The sequence below is a fragment of the Stegodyphus dumicola genome, chromosome X2 (genome assembly GCF_044657685.1).
Source record: "Stegodyphus dumicola isolate Sdum_Otavi_A_Nest chromosome X2, ASM4465768v1".
NCBI lineage: Eukaryota > Metazoa > Arthropoda > Arachnida > Araneae > Eresidae > Stegodyphus > Stegodyphus dumicola.
The window spans coordinates 33,225,818-33,247,158 of NC_140781.1; the positions used below are offsets into that span (position 1 = coordinate 33,225,818).

At 30.5% G+C, this 21,341-nt stretch overlaps 1 protein-coding gene across 4 annotated transcripts in view; it reads right to left on the minus strand.

Moving 5' to 3' along the window:
• Positions 1 to 222: 222 nt before the first annotated feature.
• The window catches only part of DIP2 (disco-interacting protein 2), a 252,891-nt gene continuing 231,772 nt past the window's right edge, over positions 223 to 21,341 (minus strand). For all 4 annotated transcript variants that reach the window (XM_035357833.2, XM_035357830.2, XM_035357831.2 and 1 more), the window contains exons 36-38: positions 15,384 to 15,558; positions 7,272 to 7,395; positions 223 to 4,975 (exon numbers count right to left, since the gene is read on the minus strand). In XM_035357833.2, coding sequence (XP_035213724.1) covers positions 4,723 to 4,975; positions 7,272 to 7,395; positions 15,384 to 15,558 — 552 coding nt within the window. In that variant the 3' untranslated portion in view covers positions 223 to 4,722. The remainder of the gene's footprint in view (positions 4,976 to 7,271; positions 7,396 to 15,383; positions 15,559 to 21,341) is intronic.

Genomic DNA, 21,341 nt, shown 5'->3' on the forward strand with positions numbered 1-21,341 from the left:
ATATATATATATACACCTTCATTTACAAATATAACAAATTATAAGCACCTTCAAGTTATAGAAAGTTGACTTCTCCTAGGAAAATACTGCATGCAAAATTAAATATTAAAAAAAAGATGGGAAAAATAGAAAAGATTCAATTTTTTTTTAATATTTTAAGAAACAACAGTTTATTTCATAATATTTTATTTTAAAAAAGAGTAAATATAAGAAAGACTCAGGTTTATGCTATATTTTGTGAAACAATGGTGTATTTCACAATATTTTATTTTTCAAAAAAGGTAAATAAAAAAATCTTATATACAAGCCATGAAATGCAGTCATAAAGTGAAAATTCTTCATTTTATCTTTACCTACAAGCACGCCTTTTTACAAATTCACATTATGTACATGAAATGCTATTTCTTTAAAAAAAATTTATAGCAATTTCTTTCAAATAAAATGCACACATACTGTTTAGATTAATTCTACTATATGATGACATTTCCTTTTTCCAAGATTCACAATAAAAATTGGAACAGTTCAGCTGAACAAAAATGGAAACAAGGGAACACAGTACACATAATAATTTCAATTTTACATAAAAATTTTACAAATCTTGCAGTGAACTGCAAGTTATCACAGATTACTATGATAACTGGCTTTACTCAACTGTGTTGGGAATAGACATACAGGTTTAACAAAATACACGATCAATCTGCTTTTAAACATTTTCATAGAACATGTATCTCTTCTTAAAGCTATTAAATTAAGTATAAACACTGTTTTATTAAACCCTCTTCCTATAAACAACATTTTTTAAAAACTGGCTCATTATATGCTACTTCAGATATTATTGAAAGATTATATAAAGCAAATTTCTACATTCAAGTAACTTTCAAACAATCATTGAATATAGTACCTTCCATGTAAAACAGAACTAAATTTTAAAATGCAAGATATTATTAGGATGCTGATTGACATTTAAAATTTTAGATCACTAGCATCATGAAAAACTAAAAATGAAAGTCAATAAGATAGCCCTCATAATATCTGACAGTAGTCTAAAAGGCTGTATTCCTGGTCTTAAATATCTAATTCAGCTTTCATGACAGTTTTTCTGAATACTGAATTGAAAGCACACTATAATACAATAATATAATCTTCAAAACATTTCTCAGAAAAATTTCTAAATTTAAATAGCTTTGTCTTTTATTAAATAAGTTATTTGCTCAAGCATACATGAATATTACAAAAAGATCCCTCAAAATACTTTTTTAAATGCCAAATAGATAACCTAATAATAATACATCATCTGGCGACTATTTTAAACTCTGCAAATAAATATTTTTGCCACATTATCTTGAATTTCAAGAGTATCTATCATTCACCAAATATTTGCTGGAAGAGGGTGTGCAGTAGATGTTTCATTGAATGTAAATAAACGACAGATTCATCAAAAGAAATAAATTTTAAAAAATCGATATTTTATCCATTTTTCTCTCGTAAGAAAAAAAAAACTCACTATCTTACTTCAGTTACATATTCTGAATACAGCAAAATTAATAAAATCTCCAGCAAATTAAAAATTAGTTACATGCATAAATGACAAATTTCAAAATGTTAAATATAACAACATCAAACTCTGAATAAGAAATCAATCATTTGGTGTTAGCTTAAAACCAAAATGATAGATTTAGCTAAGCATTAATTTCATACATATTTATATATCATTTAAACATAGATAAAAGTCAGAGGGATTTAATCCTAAGTCAGAATTATGAAATTATGATTTAAAACAAACTACAAAAGAAAAAATGTATATGATATGTAAAAATGATTTAACAAATATAGCAGCAATACAAAAATACTTTGGCATAATGATTACACTGAACACAGTTTTTCTAAAACTATCAAATTAAATAACACAAAAAGAAAACCGTACTTCTATAAAATTCCAATTGAAAGCCACTTATTACACAATCTAGAAAGCATATTTCAATTTGCTTAAGATATTACCTGTCTCTCAAGGTTCAGACTTACAAATGAATATACACTGCACTTAAACTGCAATCGTCTTGTAAATTTTAGATAATATAGTCACATTAGATGACAAAATGATGATTTCACGAGGCAAATCCAAAGCTAATATTACCATTAAATTATTAGATGCATTTTTATAGAAAAATACAAATGTACACTAAACACTTGAATTACATAAATACTTAAAAGTATGCAATATGGGGGAGAATTCCCCAGGCACTAAGATAATTAAGTTTTATTATTTGAGAATAATTTTAATATTAAAGGAGAAATGTGCATAAGTATGAAAAATTACATTGCAAACAATCAAACCCTGTGATGCTCAGAATGATACAGCAAACCATTTCTACTATTCTGAAGTGCCACAAAATTTCATAATAAAAGGAAGATGATTCACTGCTTCACATCATTTGAATTATTAATATAAAGCTTTAGAGTTCAAACTTCCAGAACTTAAGAAAGAATTAGTACTGAAATGTAGAAGTAATTAGATATATTAATCAAATATTCATATAATTTACTTCAAAACAGATCTGCAGTTATTCACAAATTAACTTGCCATTTTAAAGTCAAGCAATGTCACTGAACAAATGAAGGGAGTAAATGTATGACAAGCAATGAAAAAAGTGCTGGTAATAACTATACAATTTAAACACAATTTTTAATGGAATTTTAATAATTGACATTTATCCTTTTGTAAAATACACTTAAGCTTTTTTAATATTTAAGACAGTTCAAGCACATGATATGTAAATTTATTTAAATTCAAGTAGGGAAATCATTTTTCTATACAATGCTATTTATTAACAGAAAGCACAAATGAGTTTGACATACAATTTAACAAGTTTAAAAATTTTTAATTTCACAACTGCAATAAAACCAGCACATATTTAATACACGTGTGTGGTTAACCAAAACACTCACTCGTTTTACACAACTATATAGCTATGATGAACAGAAATTAAACACACAGGAATGGTTAAAGATATCAGACAGGCAAAGGCATTTTATATATAATACTATGCTTTAAGAAGCCATACATTTTTTATGACAGTTGACATACAAAATAAAACTATTAGTATCTATTTTCCTGCTTCAAATGAAGAAGCAAAAAATATGCAAATTTTCATCCAGATAGATATTTTTACTTCATTTGCAGATTGAATTCTATAACTTGAATTTCCCAGTTACACAAATTATGCCAAAATTTTACACTAGAACTATCAGTTTACCAAATGACAGACTTTTCTCCAAGGTAGAAATATGTATATATTAAACGCTGATAGTTCTAGTGTTAAATTCTTAAAAAAATATATATATAATTTATTACTACAGCAAGCATGTAGCAGCAGATAAGTATTACATCTTGAAAGAAACATTCAAATAAGAAGTGATGATAAGAAGAGATTAATAGCACCTTCAATTGCTATTTAACAACATACTTCAATTGCTATACAAATTCAGAATAATATAATGTCTGCTATTTCGATAAATGTCATCACTTTACTAGTCCATAATTTACTCTAAACAATGCACAATAAACACTTTTTATCATGACAATCATCAATATTTGAATTATTAAAAGCAAGTTAAATTCAGTTTCACTCGACATTTTATACAATAAATTAGTATTTTTCAGCACCATAATTATAAGATATTTAATTTTTTAAGCATCTGGAGTTAAAAAAAATTGAACCTAAAACACAATGGATTTCAAGTCTATTCCAACACGAATAAAAAAAATCAAATGATTTTATGCAGCATTAATCACATAATAAAGCGGTGACCTTTTAACAATATTTCAGTGTTTACATATGACCACAACTTCATTATGCAATTGTTATTTAAAGTTGACAAAAATGCTCAAGTTTGACTCGCACTTCAGTAGGAACATAACATAATTTTTACAATTCACAAGCAGTATAAAATAAATTAAGAAGTTTTCATTTGTAGCAAATAGTGACAATAATGTGCTAATGAAAGAATAAAGTAATATATACAAATATAGTCCACTAATGTCAGTATAAATATTTTTGATAATTTAAAAGTTCTCTACTTATAAAAACATATATTAAACAAATGCAGTATAATCTCATTAAAAATGAAAAATAATCAAACAGAAAACTTATCACGGAAGCATAAAAAAGAGAAAACACTGAATCTTATTCAATAAAATAATGTATAATTACTTTGACATTTAACAACCAATGATTCTGATCTTGTACTTCAAGAAAACAGAATGAGAGATTCAAAATAGTTGTCAATTTGCACCTGAAATCTATTTTTACGGCTAACATAAATAGAACAGCAACTGTTAAATTACATTATCTAGTTTGTCACAGACAAATAAAAAAATCCCCCCATCAAAAACATGAAACATGAGAGACAAAAATCACAGCGATCATATACAAAAGACTAAACAATTTGGATTAATTTAATTTTCAGTTTAACATTTAGAGCACTATGTACTACAATACTTGATTATTTTTTCCTATACTGTCCATGACTTTAATTCTCAGCTCAAGTGTTGACCATAGCAGCCAACATGATTCATTTTCATAGTTAATATAAGAAATGCCTTTCTAAGAAATCACAGCTAAAAGCATACTCATACTTTTCAATATCCAGTAGTCCATATTTTCACATTTTGGTATTCTTCTGTAGGCCACGTAAAATAACAAAATTTTGAAGATTAATGGCTCACATATTGTAGGCTACATATATTGGATCTAGTTGATCTGCTAAAAATCCATCACGCAAGTGCATTCGCTGTTTCTCTCCTCTGGAGTTTATAGGCACAACTCCTGGATCGACTACTACAACAACACCTACAATTAACTGGTGTTCTTCCAAAACTACATTTGTGACTAGGGGTACCAGATCTAATGCTTCATTCTCATTGCCGTCCAGTTCTACCACTACAACAAGCAGGTTAGTCCAGGTAAAAACAGCACTGAAAAATAATCATATCATATAGGCAAAATAGATTATTTAAAAAAATTAAATTTATTAATTTAAATTAAAAAGATCAATTTGCCTTTAGAAATTTTAAAATTCTGAGTAATTATCAAAATTTTTTGAAAAATTTTAGTAGTAATTCAAAGATCTGATAATTAATACTGCTGCTTAAAAATTCCTGCTTAGTACATATTAAAATTTTCGGTACTTATGTATTATCGCAACCAGGTTGCCGCTATTTGTGAGTTTGAGTAAAAAAGTATGAATAGAAAGAAAATGTACATTTATTAATTACAGATAATTTTAATACAGTTTCTTATATTATTTTATTTTAAAATATAAAAACGCAATTAAACCCTTCCGGTTTCGAATTTGAATAAGTTGCAGAATTATTTTTTCGGCGGAAATCTTTTGGCTATTGCTTTTAGCACTGATTGAAAACCATATTCGCCATAACCATGTACATGTCGACTTATTTTTACTTAAAAAAACATCCCAGAATTGCACAAAAATGGCATTGCGCACACTCTTGACTTTATCCATGTACACTGCTATTTTCTCATAAATTACAAAAATTTGCACGAAAATGCAGGAAAATTTTGTGAATATCCACAAGCTCTTTTTACAAAACTACGTATAACACGTAGGGTTGTCGTAAGTAGGGTCGCCAAATTTTGCAATTTATGCGAATTTTGGCCTGGTCACGTTAATACATAAATAAGTACCAAATTTTCTTTGCTCAGAGGTACTAAAAAATTTCACGCATAATTTCACACTAGAAACACAATTTTCTGAATGGTAACCTAAAATAAAAGCAAATTTAGTATAAACTTTCATGTAATTTTTGAAAATAATGTGGATAAACAAGATTGCTGAACAAGAATATGCATTTTGACTGACTTCATTATGTTAATATAGGCATGATACCTCCTATTCACAGCAATGCAGAGATAAATTCAAATCAAATGCTTAAGATTAAAATGCTTGAAAATAATATTACAACAAATGGTATTAATGACTTTCTGTCAAGCTTGTTGTTACAATGCACTTGATAATTATATATGTTGCTGCGATCTGCTTGAAAATAATATGTAAAACACATATTAGTAATGGCTGTCAAACCAGTTATTGCAATGCACTTGAGAATTACACATTAATGGGATGCACAGAGGAAGAAAACTGGCTTGTATTTATGATAAAATTCACACAAAGTTAATTATGACAGGTCATTTCTACCTGGAATTGAAATCAGAATAAAGAATGTTTTCCAGCATTAATTACCTAACCAATGGTTAGTCCAAGTGTATTTAAAAAATGTCAAAACCATATGAAACGGCCAAAATATACATTTAGTTTTAGATCAACTTCATGTTGGGAAGAGACAGTACTGATATATTTCAAGTAGCTGAAGGAAAAATCCCCTCCCCAATTCTTTTGATTTAATTGCAAAAAAATAAAAATCACCACAAAAATTTCCATACAGACTGGAATCAGAAAACATGTTGCAATGAAAATTAATGCATAATAAAAATATCAAGACGACAGATAAACAAATTAATAAAAACTACCACATAGAAAAGTGAGCAAAAATAAAATTTTGTATGTAATGAAACATTCACTTCAGACTTCAGTGAAATGGCTTTTGCCTTAAGGCAATAAACTGTATATGACGTTTACATTCTACCCCACAATAAGTAGTCAATTTCATCTAATTAGGTATAATTTAATGGTATAAACAGGTATAATAAATAGTATTAATTTTCAGTTCTGTCGAACATTAGTATCCAAATTCTAGATATAACTGTAGTTAGTTTTTAAGCGATATTTTGAATCATTTGAGTCTTAATTAATATATATACAATATTAAAGACCTTATAGTTCTAAAAATTTTAGTAAAGAGAAAGTAAAACCAAAACATTTAAACATTCGTACACATGAATACATTTACCTTTAAGCATTCATACATATGAACAACTACAAGCACACTAATGCATAAATAAACTAAGCACAAATATTGTATTACAGTTACAGAACAGTTGATACGATACAAATTTTTTCTTAGCTAAATTATGAGCAATTCAAATTACAGAAGAATATAGATAACAACCTGGTCTCTCCCGGAATTCAAATAAAAACATGGATAATATTTTTGCATCAAACAACTTAAAACCCATATGAGGAAAAATGAAATGTTTTGGTATCCTATGATACAAAAATTAGGTATGTTTTCATAACTGATTAATAATAATAAAAACAGAATTCTAATTACTTGATAATCTGAAAATACTCACCACTCAGACACTTTTTTATGGCACCTTAAAACACTGTTTTCAATATCTATTGGATGGTATCTCATTCCTCTAAGCATAACAGTTTCATCCAAAGATCCAACTACAAAAACTGCATCATGCAGTTCTGCAAAAGAAAGAGATTCTGATTATTATCTTCTACAAAATTAAGGTAACAAATTCAAATATCTTCTTTATTAAAAATTCATTTTTGCACACACACACACACACACAAAAAAGCAGCAAGCACAAACACTCATTATAGTGACAATTCAAGGCAAATATTTGGTTATTAAGAAAGTATTCTCAACTTGATTTTCTAGAAGTCATCTCAAATTAGGTATTCCTCATCTAAAACGCAATGCAGGTGAAGTGCAGAATCTTCTGCATTGCCAGAATCCTCTGATTTTAGAATGCATTACTAAAATAAGTTTTAATGTTAAAAATACCTGCATGACATTTTCATGGATGTTATTAAGTAACATTAGTTTTTTTTTTAATATGTAATGTTTGAAACCAAAAAATACCTCCTTCTTATCTCTAACGAGATAAAAATATACAGCTATACATAAGAAAAAAGATCCTGCTTAAAAATGTTTTATTAAAGACATCATTTAGTCAAAATGCTTTAGCAACTGGCCTTAATCCGATTACATAATTTATATACAGAGTAACAACACACGATATGCAAGTTCTGAGAGAACTTCCTGCTCTCTCAGGAATGCACCACAGTATCTACCGTGGGGTCAGTGAAAATGATCAAGGAAGAGTTGTTAAGGACATTCCCCCCTCTCTAGCGATGTTTCCGGAGACTCATCTTGAAAGTGTAAAAAGCTTGCTTTTGTCCACCAAATGTCAAGAGAAAAATGCATTCGAGTGTCGTGAAAGCTGTGGTCTTTTCCCTTCGGTAACAATGCTGTAATGTTAACTTATTTTAATTAACCAAGAAAGCCTATGTTAAATTTTGAATTAAATCTAGAAAGAAAACCAACCTGTCTTAGTTTTTCATCAACATAAGTTCAGTGAGATTACAGTTTAAATTTATTGGTGACAGCGTTTCAATATGAAATCCATGGTTACAGTTTTAGTTTGGCAGTGTTTCTACTCTAGAAAAACTGTGGGCATCAGTCTGGGTAAAGAAGAGGACTGTGAGGTTGCAAAATATATAGCTTGTCTTAAGTTTTTCAGGACAGTCAATGTCCAATGATCTTCAACATCACCGAGTTTTGTAGGACCGCCAGCATCTGTAAATGTTTTAGTGAAGAGAAAACTGTCAGGCTCTGAAATTTAGTTCATCTGCCGCATCATTCAGTTTCGTAGATCCACCAGTGTCCATAAATGTTTTAGTGAAGAGAAAAGGACCATCAGGCTCCAAAATTGAGCTCACCTGAAGTACTGCAGGACAGTCAACATCCAAAAACCTACAGCACGATGCTTCAGTGCAAGACTAGCACTGTCTGAAAAGTGCGAGTGTTTTGAGAAGTGCTTTAAAGTACAGTCAAAAGTCTTTAACCCGGACGTCCATAATCCGGAATGATCTATAATCCGGACCTCAAAGCTACATGCGTTGACGCATGCGCATAATACCTTTACGCATGCGCGTTTAATGTATAACGGACGGTATAAGCTAAGCTAAAATTATCTAATTATCTATTTCAGTTAATGTTGCAGATAGCATTGTTCCTTATTCTTCTAATTGGATCCAGCTTATTATTTTTTGCAGACTGTTAGAGCAATTGTATAAAAGTAAGCTTGAACTTCGATTATGTCAAAAAGAATTTCCGATTCTGGAGCTGCCAAACGATCTACAAAGCGAAAGCATGTTTCGATCTCCATCAAACAAAAAGTGGAATTGCTTCAAAAAATGGATAAAGGCATATCCTTTGTTTCTCTAACCATTTCGAAATCTGTTTATCAATTTCCCGCTGCTCTGCGGGGGGGGGGGGCGACGCAGTGCGCAATGAACTGGAAGTTGATCTGTCAGCACTATCCTTATCTTCAAGGCAGATGTTTTTATTTTATTGGGTGTATAATTCCTTACTAATTTCATCTCGATGTACTCCGTCTTTGATATGATTTAAATTAAATTCCTCGTCATTATAAATATCACGAATACACATCAAATAGTTTTCTGGTTGCAATTTTCTAATTTCGACTATGCGTAATGTATGCTTTACGCATGCTCGCGTTGAAAGAAATGTTTAATAAAGTAAACAAATAAATATTAAGCTTTTTTTTTTTGTAAATTTTGATATCCTTTAGATCATAATTGCTCTTTATTTCATAAATTACTGTTTCACATTTTTAATTTTATAATTTCTGCATGCCATCTTACCAGATTTAAACTGATGATCTATAATCTGGAAAAACCGATAATCCGGAATCGCCGAAGTCCCGACGAGTCCGGATTAAAGACTTTTGACTGTATCAGGCATTAATAAACATTTTAAACTGGGAAAAACAATATCTACAGAATTCAGGTTCAACCAGGCCACCAAGTCTACAAATCTAGGTAGGTAGATAGACCTTGGATTTTTTTATATTGAGGCAGTGAAGTAATTTAGGTTATTTCTGTAATTTAATTTATACAAGTTTTAGTCAACATTGCTTCCTGTAAAGCTTAAAGAAATATGTTGCTTTGGTTTTGTGTTTCAAATAAGAAAGCTTAACTTGTGTCAATAGATCTTTTAATACCTGAAATGTTGACGAGTTCTGCTGAAATTGAGCTTATATAATTAAATGTTAGAGAAAGAATCATTATAATGCTGAAGGTTCTACATTTCAGCACATCATTTCTAATTTAGTTTAAATGTTTTAAATACTAGAATTTCATATTACAGTGTCTAAACCATTAGCTTGCGTAAGAATTATAGGAAATGAAAATTTCAATTAAGCATGTCTACGGAAAAGATTAGAAATTCCTTGTATTTTATATTTAAGCTGTTGTTATATCAATATTTAATTATGTGCATTTACATAATTTTTTAAATTTACCTTTGCATGCATACTTTAATATACCTAAAAAATTTTGATAATCTGAATGTAAAATTTATTGTTTTATAATAAATCCTCAAGCTGAACAATTATAATTTATTGCAGCATGCACATATTCTGGTGTAAATTGTCTTGAATTTGTGTTGTAGATCAGTTAAATCTGTTGTTAAGGATCGTGTGAAAAATCTCTTGGGAAATATCACTTCAGTAAGGTTGGAGAGAGAAAAAGAGGAACAGGATAAAATATAAAAAGAAAAGAGAGGCCATACCAAATTAGGAAAGAAGGAGAAGAGAAGCAAAATAGAATTAGGAGAGAAGAGAAAAAATTCAAAACAACCAAACTGAAATTACAGACCACAGTCTTTAGAAAAAACTGGACACTGGATGCTATTTACTCAGGAACCAGATTGCTGAAAATTAGCAGAAAATGAAAATGAATCACTTTTGTCCTGAACTGATGAACCAGGATTGATATGTCAAACTGTCAATGTCAGAAATGCGAAACTGTCAATACTGAAACTGAAAACATGGGAAAAAATACAAAGGAGTGAAAAGGACAGGTACACAGCCACAGAGAAAATTTCGCCCCCCCCCCAACCAATGAGGCAATTACACAATGACCAGGAACTCTGCTACCAGAAAATAAAGCTGATTCTCCTGAAGAAGAACCGAGGAGCACACCATTGCTTCTGCTTCACACAAAGGTGAATGAGCTACCTTTTTTCAATATACAGGGCTAGGTTATCTCACTTGCAAAGAGCAAGTAAGGCTTTAAAACCATTTTTTGACCTAGCAACATTAGATGCTGAAAGTAGCTCTTAAAAATGTTGATAAAATAGAAAATGTATTGCTTTTTAAAGGACAGGAAGACCTGGAAAATGGTCAGAAGCCAACTGGTCATTCCTGAAGCAATTCAAGAAATTGAATGTGGAGAACTCTTTATATTTGTATTATTATTTGTCCACTGGCCCAAGAGAGGGGGGCTACCAGCTTTCTCCCTGTTCTCCACTAGGGGAAAATTCGGACTGGTTACTGTGTTCCTGGCTGCCGTTGGTGAAGCACGTGCTCACCTCTTTTCCGCCTCATGATGTCTTGGTAGCTGTAAATATGACTTTCATTATTTTTTACCTACATGGATTTGCTACCTGAACTGCATTCAATGTGACTGTGTGTGAGTGAACTTGTGTTGAAATATATATCTTTTCTAGTGTTAAATAAAAATGTTAATATTACCGAGCCAAGCTATCATCATTTTATCTGCAGCAACATACACAACACAAAAATGGCATCCATAAACAAAAGCCATATGAATATAGATATGTGTGAACTTTTACCAATCACACCTACCAGGGGGGATATCAAGATTGCACTTTGTTTAGCTTCCCAGTACTCAGATTCTGTTCTGGTAATAGACATAACTTCTGTTACTGTGTTGGATGCATTATTAAAACTTTCCACTAGAGTGCGATTTCCTAAAGAAATCTGGTACGATCAAGAAACTGTAGTTACGTTAGTTTGGAAGTGGATTGTCCAAAACAAATTATATTGCAAATTTACCAGGAAAGAAAGGAAAATCCACAATTGGCCATTTTTAATTATGTTAAAGCCTTATATAGAGCTGCCTAATGAGAATAATTGTTTGTAAAGTATAGCATTGTTCATCTACATTCAACCAGTGTAATACTAATTTCCTTTTTAGTTTTGCTTGAGTGGCAACAGCTGTAAAATGTTATTAAGTTGGTAAAATAAACATGTTCAGTTGTGTTTACATTTTTGAGAGATTATATAGGTAGAAATAAGTTGATGAATGGAAAGAATGGTATACATTTACTGTCATATCTAACAATGTTTATTTCATTAATTATGTAAATTGAATTGATAATGAAGTGGTTTTTTTCTTATGTTGATGCCAGTTTAAATATGAATGATTATTTTGATGTCATTAAGTGCAGTAATTCAGGATCAAGCTTCAAGTCTCCGTAAAGATACTTCCAGAAACTGATAAATAAATATCCACAAGCCTTCCTTCTCAGCCTGGGTAAATGTATAATACAATATAAGGTTTCAAAAATGTATAATAGTTTAAGGATGTACATTGCATGCATAATAATTGCTTTCAGAAAAACTATGATTTATTTTGTCTGAGTGTAATTAAGCTTAGTCATTATTATTATTTTACAATAGCCTCAATTAAAATTTCAATTTTAATCCTTGTCACTTAACCAGCATACTGTAAATATCTGTCTTTTATAATATTCCTTTTTAGCTGACTGTCTCTAGCAGAGGTAATTAACCAAACTATTAGCAGTGGTAATTAAGCAATCCCCGGGCAGGAAAGGAGTTGTAGCAAAACAACATGTGTGCAGCCTTAGAGAACATAGTGTTCTCTTGAGAACAAATCCCAGTATCCACTGTGGGGGGCCAGTGAAAGTGACCAAGAAAGAGAATCGCTTTGGCAGTATTTTCTCTGAGAGTAAGACACAATCAAGAATCGGGAAAGCTGTGGTCTTTGCCCTTTTGTAATAATGCTGTAATGTTACTTATTTTAATTAACCAAGAAAGCCTAAGTTAAGTTTTTATATCAATCTAAAGATAGTTTGTCCAGTAATTTTCATCCTGGAAGTTAAGCAACATTACAATAGCCTCAGAAAATGTCTGCCTGACTGTGAAAAGTGTTTCGGCTTTAAGAACATATTAGAATTTGAAATACTCAATCTGTGTATGAATTAGAAATAACCGCACAGTTATTTTTTGCAGTTATCTTTATTACAATCTTCTTCGCCTATAGGTCAGAAAATCTCCAACTTTAGAGCCAGATTGTCAATAACAAAATGAGTCTGGCACAAAAAATAAATATTTTACTTCTCTAAGGATTATTATCATTTGAGGCAAGTTTGTCACTTTTTGAGTTGCATGTGACTCTGCAGTTCAATTTCTCAAAAGCAGTAAAATTTATCTATATTTCTCACTGACAAATGATATTTATGATTAAACAGATTTAACATTTAATATTTAGATATACCATCTTTGACTATGTTTTACTCTTAAGAAAACAATACCAAGTATGTTCTGTCTTATTGGCCCACAACTTATAGAATGATTACAAACACATAGCAAAGCTCCTTAAAAATACTTCACAGAGAAACAGGAGGTAATGGAAGACTACAAATTTTGCAAACAGTCACCAATGTGCTGAGACTTCAATCATACTGAAATCCTCTCAAACTTTGTGGATCAAGAAAGCTTGAAAAATCTGAAATTATTTCAGAAGAAAGACTAGAAAAAAATATAATAAATCTGAAAATAAATTCCCTTAGTAAAATCAATCCTCTTAATGTCAGAGATACTAAAAGTTGTAGTTTATAGCAAAACGGATTTAACATAAATTATTGAATTTTGTAGAACATTCTGTACTCCTAGTTAACTATAAATCATGCTATTAGCGTTTACATTCCGATAAATATATGTGATATATGTTTTATTATTTATTGCATAGCAGTAAGAACAATAAAACGTTTTGCACAGTTTTATACATCAATGATCCAAAAATAGAAATTCAATAATCCAGAAAGTATAAACAATAGCACAATGCAGTTTTCATATACATGTACAGAAACAGAGATTTTTTTTTAATAATGAGGAATTTAATTGACAGAAAAAGTAAAATTTTCACCAACAGAAGGCACTGTAGTCATCTTTTCGAAATGACACTCCATATGGATCTGTGTGATGATCACTACAGATCATCGTCAAGGAGTATCGTTTCAAATCTATGTACATGACCTGAGACCAACCGATTTTGAGGAAAATCCTGAGTATGAAAATGAGATGATGCAACAGATGGAAAACAATGTGAATGTTAAATGTCCTACATAGAGAAAACGTAAAGTTTTTTGCTTAATGGAAGTGTAAAGGCACACAACTGCTGCAAAGAGTGATTGAGGATAAACAACTAGACAATGAGTTTATCCTCAATCACTCTTTCCTGCACTAATGTCCACCAAGATTTCTAAACCTTACACCTTGTTACTTTTGGTTATGGAACTACTTGAAGTCACAGTAGTCAGCTGATGTTATAAATCATGCTGAAAGAAGTTATTCTCTATCATATTATAAAAATTAAAAATCACAGCTGGAATCCTCTTCAATTCTGTGCAGTATCATATCATATCTTATGGGCATTTTCCTGAATGACAGCTATCACAATGAACATTTTAATTTGAGGTACATTGTACTCTGTGCTGCACAACTGTACAAACTGCTTACACAACTGAAGCATCACCTACCTATATGTGAAAAGTAGGTACTCTGATCATAAAAACTTTCCTTGATAAAAATTCCCATCTTTTTGCTGTATGAAAACAGTATCATGCTTCTTTTGAAATATCTTTTTTTTTTTTTTTTTCTTTTGTGTTATTCTTGAATCATCTGGTATATAACCAATACACTGCTGAATATTTATTCACACTGATACAGATAAACCTTTGATCATATGTACTAAATCTAAATATTCATTTTCGCATGCTAATTTTTTCCCCCAAAACAATCGTATACATATTTAAATTCAACTTTAAACGTTATAAAATACAAAATTTTAAAGTAACGATAATATAAGGTAAATTATATACAAAATGCACAACTCCACTTCTTAAGACTTTTTTAAGCAGCTTTTAGCCCAGTGAGATGGTGAAAAACAATTTAACTCATACAGAAATAGATCATTCTTCAACTATTTCTTTAAAAACCATACGAAATAACATTATACATATGAATATTATTGACAGACTGCTAAATTGATTACTGCTGCATTAATTTTAAAAAAATCCATTTTTTTTGCCTAGTTTTCAAAATAGCAAATATCTCATTCTTTTACTTTCTAAAAAAACATCTGTTACTGAATTATAAATTCCACAAGCCAACTGTACCTGAATAAGAGCACATATCTTGACATATTATTGAGTTATCTGCACTGCAGTTAGATGCTGCTACATCACTAACCATTTTCATTTAATTATTAAAAACTCCTAATTTAAATAGCATTATTAAAAAGAATTCTTAAATTTAATTTTATTATGGAATTTTTGCAATGCAAAAAATTATTACTATAAAATATGCACTTACCACCATCTGCTTGAACACACTCTGTCCGCCTTAAAAATCCAAGGTAGCCCGTTCGTGCGTAAGTCTGGGATGAATCACCTGTTATTAACCTTACATTAAAATGGTCATTATGAAGAGAATCATCACCATAAATGGTAAAATAACCACTAGCATTATGTGCTGATTGTACCCAAATCTGGAAAAAAAGAAGGAAAAAAAACCACACAGAATGAAAAATACAGCCTTTCTAATCTGTAACCAAAAATTAAAAAAAGAATTCTTTACATCCATTTATATCACTATAAGGATCCACTAATATGGTTCAATTTCCGACCTATTAACCACGCAATCTTCTTAATTTATGTATTTAAAATTTCAACACACACTTTTGTTGTAAAATTAAAAGAAAGATTTTGATCTTAATCCATTATCCTTACTGAGCACTGTTAATTTAAAAAACGAGATAAGTCAAATAACATGAAGTAAAGGGTTCACATACATGACATACAGTTCCAGTAAAATGGAACGTTATCTAGTACTGACAGAAAAAAGAAACAGGTGGGACAGGTAAATATTCTCAGATTATGAAAAAAGGGACAAGAAGCAGTCTTAGCTAAAACTGCAGTGATACAGGACACAATAACATATGCTTTGAACTGTATCATACACAAAAACATTTCAAGGGTATAATGACAAAATCAAACTTCATAAAAATTTCTTGGCAATGGAAGGTATTTTGTTAATTCAAGTATAGTTATTTCATATTATCTTACAAAATCTAAATTTTACTTTACTGAAAAAAAGAAAATGCTTCAAAATAAATTAACTTTTCATTAGATAGAAATTGGAGTGCATAAAATTTATATTTGTTTAAATAACGTAACCCTAAAATCAAATTACAAGAGAAATATGCCAATGCAAAATTTAATATTACATTAAAAGCAATCTTAATTTGGCATTGATTTTGAATGCCTTTTTTTTTTTTTTTAATTTTTGCTCCAACACATGTCCCTCTTCCGGAATTTTTTAAAATATTTTTCCCTCCCCCACCAAAAAGGAGTCAGATCGTCCTCAAAATGAATAGTTTTATTTAAAATCTATGCCTATCTTTCCTTTTTAGCCTCACCCCTAAATCATCAAAATTAAAACATTTCAGAACCTTTAATTATCATGTTTTCTGTAAATTAGCAACAATATTCTTTTGTCACTCAAGGTAAAACCCTCCACTGCAACCTCATTCACCAATGACGCATTAGAAAAACTTAGCTAGCATTAAAGAACTACTCTGTTTTCTGCTTGAAACAGAAAAAATAATAAATTCATGCATCATTCTCTCTACATTTCTTATTACCATGACACAACAAACTGATTGGCTGGATGACAAGTTTTTGCTCCAATTTTAACACAAACCTGCACATTTTTCAGCTCTGAAACATTTAACATTCAGAGTATTAATTAAAACAGATGCATAACACACTCCTAAATATATATGTACACAGTACAAAGTCCAATCTCTGGAATTCAAAGCCACCACTTTTCTTTTGTATGTTTTGTGCCTGCACATTTGATGATCCCCCAAGCATAATAAAACATGTGGAGAATCCCGACTCTTATTTTCACTTTGGCACTAAATAAAATGCCTTGTTATTACAGAAACAATCATTTTAGCATAAATTTGTACAATCAATAATTTGGCTCCATAGCTACGTATCGGCTTGGCATACACCTAACACTGAAACATTCTACATAGATACATCACTAATTTTACACCTACTAATATTTTTATCCAAAGCCAACCTCGCAAATCATTATTTATTACACAATATAAAGTCCAAGATCCGGACTTGCCAGAATTTGGAGATTCTGGATTTGTGATTTTTCCAGATATTAGATCATCAGTTTAAATCTAGTAAGACAGCATGTAGAAATTATAAAATTAAAAATATGAAATTGTGATTTAGGAAAATAATGAAGCATTTATGATCTAAATGATATCAAAATTTACAAAAAATGATTATATTAATATATATTTACTCGTTTACTTTATTAAACATTTCTTTGAATGTAAATTGTTCAAGTTGCTTCATTTTCTGTGCTAATACTTCATCTTCAATTCTACAGACAGACATAATTTCTTGTTCAGTTATAAAGTTACACTGTTCAAGTCTTGTAGTTGCTGTGTCGAGAATTCCGACTAACTTATCAATCAAAATTTGTTTGTTTTCAGTAACCTCTCTGTCTCTTCACTATTGGTAGTGGTAATTTTCTCAATATGGACCCATACTACATATTTTGCCGTCCATTAATTGATAGGTGATTGTCACCACAATGAAAACCTTCTGTTATATCATCTTTATTTATTACCACTTCTCCACATTTCTTTACAAAGTCCATTAACTGGAAAATTTCACTTGTTTGCGATATCTGAAAGCCTTCAAATTCGTGGCTATCATATTCACCATCCTCACCATAAAATATAGTAGCTGGCCATAAATTATGTCAAGCATTTTTTAAAGTATCTGAAGACATCCTCCCATGATCTTGTGATTCTCAACAAAGCATATTTTATGCTAAAATATTTCAAAAATTCTTGAATAGTTTTGCTATTATTCAAGAAATTTAACATGGATTTAAAAAATTATACTTTATTTCTGCATTTCAGCATGTGCACTATTTTGATATGCATAGGCTGAATGATCGATGTACAGTTTCGAGGAAAGAATAACATGGATACATTATCTTTCATTAAATTTTTAAGTGAAATATGAGCCAAACAGTTAGCTAGAATCAGGAAACTTTTTGTGTCATCAGGCAAACCAACCGAATTCGAATTTTGCCCAGCCTTGGTTATGAAATGATTTTCAAACCAATCATACATTAATGCTTCTGTCATTTGTGCTTTTATTTGCATGATATATAACGGGACAATCTTTACTCCTTTAAATGCTCGAGGTCATGTATTTTTTCTGATTATGAAACAATTACACTTGTGCATTCCTTCAGCATTTGCACATACATGTTAAAATTTCTAGTCTCACTTTGGAATCTTTGACACCAGTTGGAGCCTTTTCTGTAGAGGTTGCCAAGGTATTTCATGGTACATATTGCCAAAAAAAGACCAGTTTCATCAGCATTGTAAATTTGTCCTGGAGATAACGTTTCACTATTAATGACTTTAATGAGTTCATCTGCAAATAGTTCAGCAGCTTCAGTATTAGCTGAAGCTTATTCATCTAAAATTTTTACTTGCACTAATACCACAGTGATTTTAAAATTTGGTTTATCAATTTGTTGGATATGTGCACTCAATTTTTAAGTTCATTTCTTCATGAAATATTTTGGCTTGAGCCATTAGCATAGGACTGCTGTAATAATAGGCCAAAAGATTACATTTAGTGTAATCTTTCGGCTTCTCTTAAATTCAAAGAAATTTGTCCTCCCGAAATTCTGCCACCCGGTGCGGCATACGAGCTCTGGCGCCGATTCTGGGTTTATGTGAATAAAACAATCAGTTATTCTTAATTCAAATAGCACTAAATGTAATCTTTTGGCCTATGACTATCATTAGCAAAATCTATTTTTTAGCATATGAAAATTGATTTTTGTTAAATTTTTCCTCATCAACATTTACCACATTTAACTTAAAACTGTAACCATCGCAAAGCATAATGTCAGCATAAAAGGTTTCCAAACTCTTCGTTATTCAGTTACTAATATAGAAAGATTTTTTAGGCATCGCTGCATGCGTCATTACTTAAGTTGTCATGTGTTGATAAACATACGGTGAAGAAAGCAAAATACAGTAAATAATGATTCGCCAGGTTGGCATCAAGGATATAAAATATAAAAAGTTGTAAAATCAGTGATATTTCTAGGTAGAATATATCAGTTTGAGAAGTATGCCAAGCAGATACACAGCTATGGATACAGAGCTAAGTTAATGATCACACAAATTTCTGCTAAAATAATTGTGTCGTCAATAACGAGGTATTTTATTTAGTGCTGAAGTGAAATTAAGAATCAGGATTCTTAACATTTTCTTATGAAAGGAAAAATCAAATGCACATGTGTAAAGCATTAAAAAAATCACCCCCCCCAATTTTTTTTGGTGGCTTTAAGGTCTATATTTTAGATTATTTCAGATATTGGATGTCCGAATCTCGGACTTTGTACTGTATTTTGCTTTCATCACTGCATGTTTATCAACACATGACAACATGACAACTCATGTAGCGATGCCTAAGCAATTTTTTTATGTTAATAATTGAATAACAAAGACTATAAAAGGGAGGCACTTGGTAGCAAAATTAAAAACTCGCAGAGACTGTATCAGGCGGTAAGATATCTGCCGCCGGCTCTCAATAAGCCTTAAGTATATGTGGGAATTTATTTATTCAAGGTTCAGATAAGCCTTAAGCATGTGCAAGAAATACTCATAACTACAATAAATAACTAAACTAATAACATCTGTCTCAGTGCATGATAGAAGCAAGATAAAATTTAGCAGCATGACTTAGCTTTAGTCACTTATCTCATGGTACATAGCCAAAAATGTACAGTGAACGACAGCTAAATTTTATGATGATAGCTGTGAATTTTAAAGGTTTTTGGATATTGCAAACCAAAGAAGAAATTTTCCCCAAAACAGATTTCATAAAGAAATGTGGAGAGTGGTAATAAATGAAGTTTTTTATTGTGATCACAATGCTCCTCAATCATCAATCAACAGATGGTGAAATCTGTAGTATGGTTCTAGATCCAGAAAATACTACTACTGATAGTGATGAAAATGGCAGGTTAGTGAAAAAGAAAAAATTTTGATTGACAAGTTAGTTGGAATTCTCGACACAGCAATTACAGGACTCAAACAATATAACTAAACAAGAAATTATGTCTGTCTACAGAATTAAAGAGAAAGCATTAGCACAAAACAAAGCAACTTAAACTACTTACACTAAAAGAAATGCTTAATAAAGTAAACAAATAAATATTAAGTTTTTTTTTGTAAATTTTGATACCCTTTAGATCATTAATGCTTCATATTTCATAAGTCACGATTTAAAATTTTGTAATTTCTACATGCCATCTTACTAGATTTAAACTGATGATCTAAGATCCGGAAAAATACCAAATCCGGAATAGCAGAAGTTCCTACAAAGTGTGGATCTCGGACTTTGTACTATATATATAGAGAGAGAATGAATAACAACCAAATGATTATTCTGATTTGTGATATGATAGGAGTAACTGTTTGGTAACATGAACAACCAATGTCTTGCAACAAATGGAATGCCCCCCAAAATCAAGTCTTTCACTACATATATTTCTAATGTCAAAAAGTTGATTTTTCATAATGAATATAATTTAGAGTTCATTGGGCATCAGATACTTAATATTCTAAAGTACAAAACTGTTCAATATATTCTGCAACAGTTTATATTCCCTTCTTTTAATATAGCTTACAAACTTCGCTAGAATAAATGGTTGGTTAACGAGGCAAAGTACATGAGGGAATGAATGGAACTATATAAAGGTCTGATGCTTTCTTGGTTTATTTCTAATATAATTATTAATTGTTAAAATGATGTATATTTTCAATACAATTTCAAACTATGATACTATTTTCATCCTAGGCCTTCTCTCCTTTTACAGCAACTATATATAAAAATGTGTAGCCATGATAAATCATGATTACATGCTTAAGTTTATGAGGCTAAGAGACTTGGAGACCCACCTGCACACACACACAAAAAAAAAAAAAAAAAAAAAAAAAAAAAAAAAAAAAAAAAGGCACAGCACATAATGAGCATGGAGGGACTTCCTTTCAAACTTTCCCACAGAAAATAAAATGTTATTTACAGGTTAAACTAAATAATTACGGTAGTCTTCTGGGTTTCTGCTTTAGAAAGGAAGCCTTTAGGGAAAAATTGTATTCACATTACGCAGGAGAAACCATGAAAAACCTGTTCAATCAATCAG